The following is a 13,164-nucleotide window of genomic DNA, read 5'->3' on the forward strand; positions in this document are numbered from 1 at the left end:
AAATCCATTTGTCTCCTCCAGGGCTCTTGGGATTGCCTGAGACAGAACTAGAAAAGGCAGGTCTGTGGTAGGTTCAGTGCTTGTGCAGTGATAGGCAGCACCACTGCCCTGATGTTAGCAGGAGTTGGATATTGTCATTGTTTTTCACTTATTCTCCCTTCTTGTGCTTGTAGAAGTTTTATGACTTACTCAGATTTGCTTGTATTAGAGTGGAGTCTCTGTCCTGTTGCTTTGGAACAGTAGACCTGTATTAGGCCCCAGGTGTTCAAATAGTCTTTCCACCACAAAATGGTGGCAAGGTGGTTCCTGGCAGGCAGATCTCCTGAATATCTTAAATATATCTTAAATACAAAGGAGAATGTTCTTCAGGAAAAGCTTGGTTTTCTCTGGAGGAATTAATGAAAAGGAATAACAGAAATAATGGACTGCAGAATAGGAGCTTGTAGTAGAAGTGCAGTAAAACAACTTTGTGGACTTTGACAATTAACTCTGATACTGAGTTGCAGTATGTTTTGTGGCAAACTGTTAAACTTCTACATTAATTATTTTTAAACAGTGTAAGGCCTAATGAAGTTATAGTTGAACTTTCTAGAATCCAAGACATGGGTGAAATCTGGACTCTGCTGTAAGCCATTAGCATATGCCTACACTGTGCACAAATGCACATCTAGGGATGTGCATTTGTTTGGTACATTCCCAAGGAATAAAATGAAGTCAAACTGCTGTGGTGGATGATTTTGTGAAGGTTTTTGTCCCACATTTTCATTATTTTTCAAAATACATGGTACAAATTTGCAGCATCACTCTTCCACTCACTACACAGCTGACTTGCAATTACTTAAGCACTCATTCAAAACTGAGGACAGTTCGAGTGAATACCAGATACTGTTCCCATTAGATTCTTGAGCAGGAAGCTGCTGTGAAGGCTAATTTTGTATATTTTTTTTTTCCCCGTGGCCTAGGTTCTTCTGCCTTTAAAAATGATTGCATTAAAAAAAGCACAGCATCTGGGTTTGCTTCATCTGGGGGCTTTTGAGTCTGCACTCACCCAGGTGCTCCATCAAACACGTCGTGTATTTATTCCTGTCCCCTTGACTCTCCCTGTTTTCCATAAACACTGAGCACTCTCCCAGTCCTGATGCTGGTTTGGATGCTGACTCACTAAGCATTGACGGTTTTGGTTTCATCATGCAGCTGACACACACTTATAAACAAATTCACAAATGGGCATGTTCTTCCTCACAGTCTCTCCACTTTTAAACATTCGATGTGCCAGCTCCCAATTCCCATTGAATTTGCTATGCAAAGAATTCATTTCACTCTGTATCTTAAAATAATCTATTTTTTGGGTGCATTTCCTGTCTTTTTAAAAATCAAGTTGTTCAACAGCAGCAGTGAAAATGGGAATGTGTTACTGTTAGAGGTGTTGTAGGTGTGGGGCAGCTTTGGCCCCTTTTTCTGCTTGTACAGGAGGGATCTGAAAGGTGAAAATTCCAGAGGATGTGCACAGTGAGGGACCAGTGAAAACACAAAACTGGTGCAGCTCTCCTCGGAGTGCCCTGCCAGAGCCCACACCCTGCCTGGGAAATCACAGCCTGTGAGAATACAGGGCAGCTCCTAAGGCAGAGCTCTGGCTGCAGCTCCACTCATTGGAGTTCCCTTCCATTCCTGTTCGTCCCCTGATTTTTTGGGTGCCTGGAAGCAGTAATCCAGAATCTGCTTGCTCCTCATTCTGCCACTGGCTCACTGGGAGGTCTCAGATAAGTCACTTTTAGGTGCCTAATTTTCCTTATTTGTAAAATACAGGTAAAGATTTTCAATATTGTTTTTTTTTAAATGCTGAAACCAGTGATGGAAAAGCATTTTAAAAGGACTTGTAGTTATTACCCAAAATAGAAGATAATGCTGTTGTGATGCTGATTACTTTCATGCTCTGACTCTTCCTGAACAAAGGGTTTCTGTTGCATGAAATACTATTACTGTACTTTGAAAATCTGAGAATATGAAGAAAGAGAGTTGAAGAACATGCCAGTAGGAAGAAAACATTAATTATAAAACAACTGCTATCCAGGAGCTGAGCTCTCAGCGGGCTTTCAGTAAAATAATGTTCTTATTAGTAACAATGGTAAGCCAAACATAAATAAGTTGCTTAGCATTGAGTTTGATTGTTCTTTTAGGTGTCTGACTCAGTATCATCATCAAAACAGGAGAGTCACCAGCAATGATATCTTTTTTACATAATTAACTTAGGGCAGCAGGGAGTAATTTATTTAAGCAAATTTTAATTATTGGAAGTCTAGCAAATAAGAATTCTCAACAGTAGCTTCAACAGAGGACATTTGATTGTTCACCTGACTCTTACACAGTGCTTGCTTTTTGGGGGAAACCCTCACTTCTAATATTGATGAAGATCTGATTTAACAATCACTGTAATGCTTCACTTTTTGCACAGAAAGCTAAAAGGGCAGTTTGGAAAGTTTGTCTGTGGGGCTCTTACAGCACCTAGAACATCTTTGACCTTTTTTCTGATGTAGTTGAGTAACAAAACACAACTGTTGTGTACTAAAGGAAAATAGAAAATCGTGATTTTGAAGATGCTGGCAGATGACCCAAAGTCTGGGCAGATTTTAAAGGAGACACAGTCTCTAGGGTAACATAGTGTTTTGGTCCTGCACTCAAAAGTGGATCAAACTTCTGTGTCAATATTCTGTAACTCCTTCTGGACTCTGATAGTGTTACTGACACCAGACGGTGCCTCCTGAGTGCTACAAGTCTTGAACTTGTGTGTAGAAAATGCACTAAATTAACTGAAAATTTTCTGTTCATCATATTAAATTAGAGGCTTTGAGAATGGCTCAGCATTGCCCAGCTCCTGTTTGCATGTTAATGTTTTCATGCATTTGGGAATGTCTTGTACAGCCAGACTTGTGCTTGGACAACCATGGTTAAACAAAGTTGCAGTAGAAGGGGCTGTGTGTCCACTCCTTGGGCTGAAGAACTTCAAAGTTTTCTTTCACCTGGAGGATCCCACTGGTTCCAGGGGATGGGACACATTTAAACTGTCTGCAGTGAAATCTAGGTCAATTGGTTGTGGGAACAGACCCCTCTTGGGGAGGCTCTGTTGGTGTTGTATCATAAACTGTTACCCTTTGTCTGTGTTATTTTTTGTTTCCATGGCTGCCTCCAGTGGCAAGGGTCTGTCCAGATGTCCAGACACTTGTACCCCTCTCTGGGGCCAGTGTCACAACCTGTTTTGGGCAACCTTGTGTTGCTGTTTCCTGGTGCTTCCATGCCAAGTGTGAGCAGTGCAGCCCATTTCTGTTCTTAGCAGTCAGGGCAGAACCTTTCTAGGGTCTTTCAATGGTGCTGAATTTTCTTCTTTAGAAAAAGCCAAGCAAGTCCATCTCATAAGAAGGCTGAGCATGAAAAGGCACCTCACTCTTTTGCAGATAGCAGGTTTGTGCCTTGTATTGACAAGGGGTGTGAAGAGGCTTTTTCTCAGCCTGTCCTGACACCCTGAGCTAAACTTGATGTCATGCAATTCAGGGAATTGAACCTAAAATCAAGGGAAGAAGGGATCATGTCTGGGGTATGGTCATATTATCTGATAAACAGAGGTTACCTTGTCAATCTGCTCAGTCTGGAGAACAAGCTGCTTCCAAGTAGTTGCTCTTGTCTCTTCACTACCCCCAAACCCCAAGGACTTGGGGCTTGCAGTGTCTCAGAGATGAGAGCCACAGCTTTCCAAACACGAGCACCCACTGGAGCTTCCCCTGGCTGCTCTGCATTCCCCAATAGGTCAGTGGCATGCTCTGAATATCCCAAGTGGATTATCCTGTGTCATGTTTATCGAGGTTGCCCCGGGCTGCTCGTGTGTTTTGGATTGTTTGTGCCGCACATGACGCGCGGGCAGGTTTTCATTTTGGTGAAAGGTGATCCCGGGGAAGGAAAATGTATTATGTTGGCAGGCCAGGAGCGATGATGGCCCAGAGGCAAAGTCACTGCAGTGGGGGATTATTTCATTAATATGGTTGTTCTGTGTCCTGGGCAGTCCCCTGGGACAGGGTCAGGGAGGCTGTGTGCAGTGGCAGGTGATGGCTCTGCTCTGTCACCTGGGCGCCCCCAGGTCGGGCTGCAGCCTGGCTGCTCACCTAGAACTGCAAATCCTGCAAAAATCAGAGCCAGGGAGCCATTCTCCCCCTTTTATCAGGCCAGTCCTGGGAATTGGGCTGTGTGATGAGTGTTGGGCCCAGCAGCCTTGGGAGAGCTGGGAAGGGAGTTTGTCCCAGGCTGTCCCAGGATCTCCCTCCTTCTCCTGGCCCAGCCTCTTTGTCTGGCTCGTTGCAGTGGTTGTTCACTGCAGCCAGAACTAATCCATCTCCCTTTCTTTCCCTGCTTCAAACACTTGTCTTGTGTTAGAGCTTTGAATGGATTGAAAAAAAAGAAAAAGCAACTGTCTGAAATGAAAGAAGAGTGCAGATGAGATGAGCACAGACAGAAGGAAAATGTTTTTGAAAAGGGAATAGGTGGGAGGAGGAGAAACACTGTAGGCTTTTAATAAGTAGTTTAGTTTTATTCTTGTGCTGTGTTTGTTTCATGTTTCCTAGCTCACATTGAAGGGATTACAGGCTGTGCAGATTTTATGTTCAGGTCCCACTCATGCGACCAAATTTTATATATTTCAATAGGAGATGATTTCCTTCCTTCCTTTCTTTCTTCCTCCTCCTGCTGGGGAAGCAGACTGATTTCTTTTCTCTGCCCTGTCACAGACCTGCCCTGCTCCCCAGCTCTGAGAAAAGCCAGTGACACTGTCCCATTCTGTCTGCAGTTTCATTCCAAAACAATTTTTTTCTTACTCTTACTCCTTTGAAGCTCAGCCATGAAAAATTGATTTGTTCATATTATTAGTAATCACAGCTCTCCGGATTGCTCAAGAAGCAGCTTCAGTGGTGTAACACTTAGCCTGAGATGTCACAGGAGCTAAGCCTCAAAGTGGCTCTCAGCTGTTAACTTTCTGTTAGAAAAGATTTGTAGGTGGTGTATCTCATGTGATGTGAAGCACCTTTAGCACCTCTGGATTTTCTAACTCAGCTTTTTGACTTCTGAGTCTCCCCTGCTCAAAAAATCTGCTTTTAGTACTGTTTGTATCTACCAATAAAAATGTTTTGTTTTTAGAATAAAATCAGCTAGGAGTTTCTAAAGGGTGTGCATATTTAAATAACACAAAATGTCTGAACTGTGTTCTCACACCTGACAAACATGGTGAGACCTGTGGCACTTCTCAGGGCTGCAGCTACAGAAAGGTGACATCAGCTGTCTCCTACTGAGACCTGGTGTTTTAACAAGAGATTTTGAGCTGAACCTGAACACAGGCCAGAATTCTGTGTCACCAACCCATTCAATGTGTCTGTGGGTCAGAAACAAAGAATAATCTCATAGATAGCTTTAATTAATCAAAGCTTTGTTGAAAGAACCCAGAAAGCTCATCCTGGAGATGCTGTGTCAGAGGTTTCCTTGCATAATTTCAGTTTATGTGACAAGCCCCATCCTCAGGTGTGTCATGATATTCACTTTACACTGACTAAATGGAAAAACAACCCCTGTAATGAAGTCCTGCTTCGTGTCTTGCTGTTGTTCTGAGACATTAAACAGAGTTGATCATCTTCCTTATTTGTTCAGTGGCTAAGCAGATGAGGGACTTTTTGTCTCTGGAAAGAACCTGATGAATAGGGGATCACACAGGGCTCTTGCTGCCACTGACTCACACTCACTCCAGGTTTGTGAGACACCCCTTGTCTCAGAGCTGGCTCTACTTTAGACCTGAGAACAGAATTTTTCATGTAGGAGAAAATTAGGTTCAGTGGCTTCCAGCACAACTGACATGGGCACGAGGTTTCTTTTTTGGATTACTTTAACTTCACATGTGCTCTTCTGGCTTTTAATGCACTAAACCACTTTCAGTGGTCCTCATGGGTTGGTTGCTTGCATGACATAGCACACATTTTTGTAACCTGAACTCACACTGCTCTTGAGCAAAAGATAACTGCTTCCCTGGTTGGTTTTTACATCATAATTCTCCATTCAGGTAAAGCTTCTCTGCATGTTGCTTCTTAAGAGTACCCTGCTCATGCATTTAAATTTTCTTTTTTTTGTGAACACATCTTTGTGGATTGTCCAACATCATGTGTGGTATTAGTTTATGGACATTTCTGGTTTTTGTGGTTCAAAAGATGGATGAGACTTTTGGAAATGCATCCATCTTCAATTTCTCTGAGCCAGAAGTTTCCCTTTGCAAAACTGCATTCTTTTGGAACAGTTCCTGTGCATATGTTGTCTGTCTGTAATGCTATCAGTAGATACTGTCCATTTGAGAACATTACACCTTGTTCCTTCCCAAAGACACACCACACTTTTGTGCCAAGTTTCCAGTAAGCTGCAGCCAATACTCTGGTTTTTAACACTGAAATCCAAAAGGTAGCAGCGCTAAGAGGAGGTGGCAGGCTCTTCTAGGTTGTTTCTACAGATATCCCCAGGTGTTTCAGCCCTTGTGAGATTCACTTCTGTGTGTACTCATTGTTACCAATGGCACTGGGAGCCAGGGTCTGGGCTTTGTGTCAGAAATGGATTTGGGGCTTTCTTGGGCTTATGTCTTATAGCAAAGAAAATTTCCAGTTAAATGTAGAGGAGAGCTTTAAATAGCAGTGGCCTGGTAATTGCTCTACCAACTTAGATGAAAGTATTACTTAGTGATTAAATGTCAACAGGTTTCATAAACAGCAAATGTCTTTAAGTAGACATAAAGAAGGCCTCTCTGGAGGTCACTGTAAATACCAGATTTATTGTGCTTCAATGGAGAATGTGCTGGAAATGGAAAGGGAAATGTCACTGTAGATTTTGAGAGTGCTTCAGTAAACCAGAAAGGTTGTTGGTGCCCACAGTAAAAAGCTTTTAACTCCTTGAACTAGCTGTTGGCAAACCATACTTAAAACCTGGTGACGTTAACATTAACAAAATGTTCATTTTGCAGGTCAGACTATGATGACTGGAGACCAGCCCTGGCCAGCTTGCTTCAGCCTATCCCATTTCCCAAGGAGTGAGTTTGCACTGCTTTAGTATTTACTGCCTTGTTCTTGTTACTGCTTTTTTATGGTGAAATATACGTCAAGTGAAAAGGGGTGGCAGCAGGAGCTTTGTGCCTCTAGCATTGATTTAGAAACTGAAGCTGATTTTGGCTGATGCTGAGGGATGTGAAGACCTCCCCACGTTCAGCTTCCTTCCCCATTTCTCTCAGATGATCCTGAACAGAAATCTGGTTAGCTAGAGCCAGGCAGACAGGAAGGGAGGAAAGCTGGTGAGGAGGAGAGCAGAGTGAGAGATTCAGTGGGGGAGGAAGCTTCGCTGGCGTCACAGACTCCTGTCATTGGGATTTTGCATTCAATGAAGGAGCTGCCCTACGGATCAGCCCAGCTCCCCTGGTAACCTATTAATGAGCAGTGGTGTTTATAAAGTGCAGACCTCCATGGACAAAAATTACAACCTGTAATTGTACAATTTGCTGGCTTATCACATCCCCTGATGACCTGATGTCTTGAATCACAGAGGTCTAATCCTCCATGCCAGGTTACCTGGGCTACAGTGAGGGCTTGGAGATGGGTAACAGAGACATCATTACCTAAGTCTAACCTGAGTCTTGGGGGACCTGTAAACCATACCATGATCCAAGGCACTTCACAAAATGGCCATTAATTGCTTTACTGATGTATGATGCTAATTAGCTGCGACCATAGCCTAATTGCCTTGCAATTAAGGAATACACCTGGCTGTTGGAGAGAGGCAAAACCCTGTAATTATATAATGGTACTGTAAGTCTTTTACTTTCTTCTGACCCAAAGCTCCCACTGATATTAGTCAGAGCCTTGTCTAAGACAGACTCAAGAAAAGCTACAAGTTTTGTTCCAAGTAATTTTCCCCTCTAGGTTAATGAAAGAGGCTTTATCTGATTTTTTTGAAACTTTTTTTTTTTGTCTTATTTGCTGCAGTTGCTTAGCAAGTCCTTTTATTATCTGGAAAGAACTGAAAAGTGCTTGTTTGGTTTTTTTGGGCTCTTTTTTTACCCCCCTTCTCCTTTCTCTCAGATGCTCATACTCTTCTGTTTTCCATTTCAGGGCTCTCGCACATGAGAAATTCACAAAGTAAGTTTCTGGGGCTCCTTTGTTTTATTGAATAAATTCTTGTATTAGTCAATAATAGCAGTGATGCATTATTCAGTATTGTATCTGTAATGGCTTTTATCTGTGAAGGGCTGTAGGCATGTTCTGTTAGCAATAAAAAGTTCTCTTTGTAATTTATTGTGCTAGCAGGAGCCCAAGGACTAAAGCCACTGGGTGCTGATAGAATTTACAAAGGAGTTTGTCAATGCACATCTCAGAAACATTTTCTAGGCTATTGTGAGCAGACACTGTCCTTGGTAATAACTTTTAGGCATCATGTTTCCTTTCTGTGGAAGGAGTTCAACTTGTTTCTCTCTAAATTGCATTAATATATATAATTTTAGGTGTCGTTCAAGAGAAATGTGATATTTGTGGAAATACTGCAACCAGCAACTGCTTATTCTTGTCCTTCTCATTCTTATTTTTTTCAGGGAGCTGAAATATGTGATTCAGAGATTTGCAGAAGACCCGAGGCAAGAAGTGAGTTTGTTGGCAGTTTACACAGAGCATTAGCTGGAGGGATTGGAACTGCACTTGTTCAGATCTCTCCTTAAGTAGCTTGTTCCAAAACACAGTGTGGTTTTACTCTGCCTAGGTCTCTAAGCAGTAGTGGCCTCTCAGGGGGGTTTATGTGTAAGGTTTATGTGTTGTCACCTCCTTGTCTAGCCTCAGTTGATGTCCTTGTTCTAAACTGCAACCAGAAAGATTTTTCTGGGGGGACACTCAGAGCTTTTCATCTTCTGTACAAAAAAAATGGAAGCAAAATCCATGGGTCCACACAGCTTACAAAAGAAGAGATTTTGTGTAGCTGTGTTTCAGCTCTGTTGTGTGCAAATGCCTGTAATTCTCATGAATTGGCAGCAGGAAGGGGGTGGGAGTGTTGCTGCAGCCTCGTGGTGCCTCAGAGCTGCACTCAGAGCCTGCTCAGCATCATCAGATTTGGCTGAGTCACAGGGAACCTCTCATCCACAGTGACTCTTGCTTTTGGCATGAAGGCAGGAAAGCTCCCTCAAACTGTGGGTGAAGCTGTATCATCACTGCCCAGGACTCCTCATTTCCATGGGTTTTGCTCTTGTGAGCAGTAGTTACCCTTGCCAGAAGAGACCTAGAATGGCACCAGGATTTCATCTGTCTCCAGAGTTCTGTGACCTAAGGAAAGAATTTACCTCCCTCCCCCCCCCCCACCCCTCTCAAAAATTGAAATGGAACATCTGTTTCTTCAAGTGAGGGGGGGGGAAAAAGAAAAGGAAAAAATAAAGCCTAATTATGACTTCTCTATTAAATTGTGGGACTAAATATAGTAATCTCTACAGTGGGCCAAATTTAGACTAATGGTTCCTCACTGGTGCCAGTTTTCCAGTGCAGCTTCCGTGCTCTGTATCCCTGTTGAGTTTTCCCTGTGGATTTCCTTCACCCTGACTCTGGTTGAATTTTATTAGAGCAGGAGTAATAAGAATTGTTAATTATTGGAATGAGCAAGGCATCAGCCATTTGGTATGCAGATCACATCAGATGTATAGACACACATGCTGGGAGGACAGGGGGGAAATGACAGAAGCTGAGAAATTTGTGGGGTTTTTCTGTTTGGATTTTTGGTGGTGGCTTTTTTTCCAAGTGAAAGGAGCTGTTCTAGATTAGAGCCATTTTGTGTTTCATTTATGTAAAGGGAATTAAAAGGGCCATGCAATAAGGGATGGTGCAGCTTCCCTCTTGGTTATACTGAAAAAATGGATTCTGAGAGGGGAAACTGGCCTGCAGCTCTGCAGATTGGAATATTAACCATGGGATTTCCAGCAGTCCCTGGTTCTGCAGTTCCCTTTGGCCCAGTGTGGGAGATGCTGGTGGTTATTGGCAGGAGCTGTAACCTTCCCAATGTGTTCACTTCTTGGCAGGTGCACTCGTGTTTGCTGAGTGTGAGGGCTGGCAAGGACGGCTGGTTCCAGCTCTACAGCCCTGGGGGAGTGGCCTGTGATGATGATGGAGAGCTCTTTGCCAGTATGGTAGGTGTCTGCAGCAATGGGACTTTACAAACTTTGCAATAAGTAACTAGTGCCTAGTCAGCAGTAACAGGATTTACTTGTTTTTGTCAAAAAATAAATTATCAAAATCACTGTTTTGTTGACCATGAGTGTTCATCAGAAAATCCAGATCTTTCTGCCGCCAAATCCATTGACCTCCCTTGCAGTCACAGCTTGGTTATTAGCACGTTACTGTTCTCTTTTTGAACCTTGGCATGTTTTCTCACTGGTAGTGTAATACACAAACCAAGTTTGTGCATATGTATGTATTTCTGTACTTATAAATATCTGTCTTTGTATTAAAAAACTCTCACAGAGAACATGGAAAAGTGGGAGACAGACTGTTCTGTACATCCACACTTATAGTTTACATTTGTAGGCTACCCTGGAATTTAAAACCAACAGTTACATTGGTTTAATCAAGGGATGGATGGATGGATAGATATAAAAAGGTGTTACCAGTGTCTCTGCATTGTTGTGAAGAGGTGTAATTAGAAACCAGCATTCCATTTCCAGCAGTTATTTCTTTTGTAACTCTGAGAAGGGCTAGACAGAAAATAACAGGTTTTAATCAGCGATGTGATTTAAGCACATCACTGTTTTCCTGTGCAGCCTGGGTCAAGCCACTCTCTCTATGAATTCTCCATATACCAAGTAAGATGGAAATTATATTACTGCCTTTCCCTGGTGAGGGGGAAAACATTTGTTGAAGTTGGCTTTGTGAAGTGACTTTCTGCACTTTGTGCATCTCCCACATGCTGAACATTTTGGGACTTACAGAACATCAGTGTCTGTCTATACCCTGAAATTCAGATGGATCAGTTACCTCTGAAACTGATAATGGAAGAAGAGTGTTTACAAAAGGTTTCACCCCTCTTCACTGTTCATCTGTCTTTTATCTTTGAAAAGAGAATTTCTTCAGAACTGTATCATTTCTCCTGAGAGTCATTCAGGATATTTATGAGCATCAGGAGATGGCGTGCATGAGAAAGCACAATGCTAACACACATTAATATGCAGCACTCTGTGCCCTTTGCAAGGATGTTGATAAATACTTAAAGAGCTGCTAACGACTAACCATAAAGCTGGAAAAACACCCTGTTCTGAGATGCACCTAATGTTACTTTACTGTCAGTGTCAGTATTTTCCATTTCTCAAGAAAACCTCTAAAAAACTTAATGAAAACTGCATGAAATGAAATCTCTTTTGGCTTGGAGGTTCACATTTGTAAAGGCCACCTGAGCTGATGGATGCTTAAGGAAAAAAATATTTTCTGTTTTTCTAAAGAGGTTGCTGATAATGAAGCCATGATTCACATAGAATTGACCTCATCATGGCATGGTTGTGATATTTTAGCAGTATTGAACATAGTGCAGGCAATGCCATGAGCCAGGGGTGCCACAGAATGCATTTACAAGGTTATTGTAGGGTAGTGCTCATGTTGAGTCCACATAATGGAGCTCTTCCTGCCTAGGCTGTTGGAAAATGCAACTTCTCACATAGTGCTTTTCAGCAAATGGTGAATCGGCCATCTGGGTTATGAAATAAGACTTTCTTCTATGAGCCCAGCATTTAATCTCTAAGGGATTTTCATTGGAAATAATATGACCAACTTATTTTCTGAGAAGAGACATATTTGATTTGTACGAGTGGCTTTGCATTTCTGCCGTAGGCATTGCTATGTGATATCACCTGGCACTTTCTGGAGCTTTCAGAGAGTCTGCACAACAGTTTGTCAGCTCAAGGACTCAAAGGAGTGCCACTCATGGCATGTTCTCAGCAGTTCTTTCCTTTCAGGGAAAACTGAGCAAAAGAGAAAGCAGAATAAGAGCATGAAAACCCATGAAGTCATCTCTGACTTAGTGCTCAGGACTGCTGGATTTTCTTAAAGCCGCCCTTCCTTCCTTCCTTCCTTCCTTCCTTCCTTCCTTCCTTCCTTCCTTCCTTCCTTCCTTCCTTCCTTCCTTCCTTCCTTCCTTCCTTCCTTCCTTCCGCCACTTCCTTCCGCCACTTCCTTCCGCCACTTCCTTCCGCCACTTCCTTCCGCCACTTCCTTCCGCCACTTCCTTCCGCCACTTCCTTCCGCCACTTCCTTCCGCCACTTCCTTCCGCCACTTCCTTCCGCCACTTCCTTCCGCCACTTCCTTCCGCCACTTCCTTCCGCCACTTCCTTCCTTCCGCCACTTCCTTCCGCCACTTCCTTCCGCCACTTCCTTCCTTCCTTCCTTCCTTCCGCCACTTCCTTCCTTCCGCCACTTCCTTCCTTCCTTCCTTCCGCCACTTCCTTCCTTCCGCCACTTCCTTCCTTCCGCCACTTCCTTCCGCCACTTCCTTCCTTCCTTCCTTCCTTCCTTCCTTCCTTCCTTCCTTCCTTCCTTCCTTCCTTCCTTCCTTCCTTCCTTCCTTCCTTCCTTCCTTCCTTCCTTCCTTCCTTCCTTCCTTCCTTCCTTCCTTCCTTCCTTCCTTCCTTCCTTCCTTCCTTCCCTCCTTCCTTCCCTCCTTCCGCCACTTCCTTCCGCCACTTCCTTCCGCCACTTCCTTCCTTCCTTCCGCCACTTCCTTCCTTCCGCCACTTCCTTCCTTCCGCCACTTCCTTCCTTCCGCCACTTCCTTCCGCCACTTCCTTCCTTCCGCCACTTCCTTCCTTCCTTCCGCCCTTCCTTCCGCCACTTCCTTCCTTCCTTCCGCCACTTCCTTCCTTCCTTCCGCCACTTCCTTCCTTCCTTCCTTCCGCCACTTCCTTCCTTCCGCCACTTCCTTCCTTCCGCCACTTCCTTCCGCCACTTCCGCCACTTCCTTCCGCCACTTCCTTCCTTCCTTCCGCCACTTCCTTCCGCCACTTCCTTCCGCCACTTCCTTCCGCCACTTCCTTCCGCCACTTCCTTCCGCCACTTCCGCCACTTCCTTCCGCCACTTCCTTCCTTCCGCCACTTCCG

General features: G+C 43.6%; 1 protein-coding gene across 1 annotated transcript in view; it reads left to right on the forward strand.

Moving 5' to 3' along the window:
- Positions 1–13,164, forward strand: part of CMIP (c-Maf inducing protein) — a 131,882-nt gene that overhangs the window by 106,569 nt on the left and 12,149 nt on the right. Inside the window, exons 11-14 of the mRNA XM_058813488.1 lie at positions 7,028–7,093; positions 8,166–8,192; positions 8,642–8,690; positions 10,103–10,210. Coding sequence (XP_058669471.1) covers positions 7,028–7,093; positions 8,166–8,192; positions 8,642–8,690; positions 10,103–10,210 — 250 coding nt within the window. The remainder of the gene's footprint in view (positions 1–7,027; positions 7,094–8,165; positions 8,193–8,641; positions 8,691–10,102; positions 10,211–13,164) is intronic.

The sequence above is a fragment of the Ammospiza caudacuta genome, chromosome 13, assembly GCF_027887145.1.
Source record: "Ammospiza caudacuta isolate bAmmCau1 chromosome 13, bAmmCau1.pri, whole genome shotgun sequence".
NCBI classification, from domain to species: domain Eukaryota; kingdom Metazoa; phylum Chordata; class Aves; order Passeriformes; family Passerellidae; genus Ammospiza; species Ammospiza caudacuta.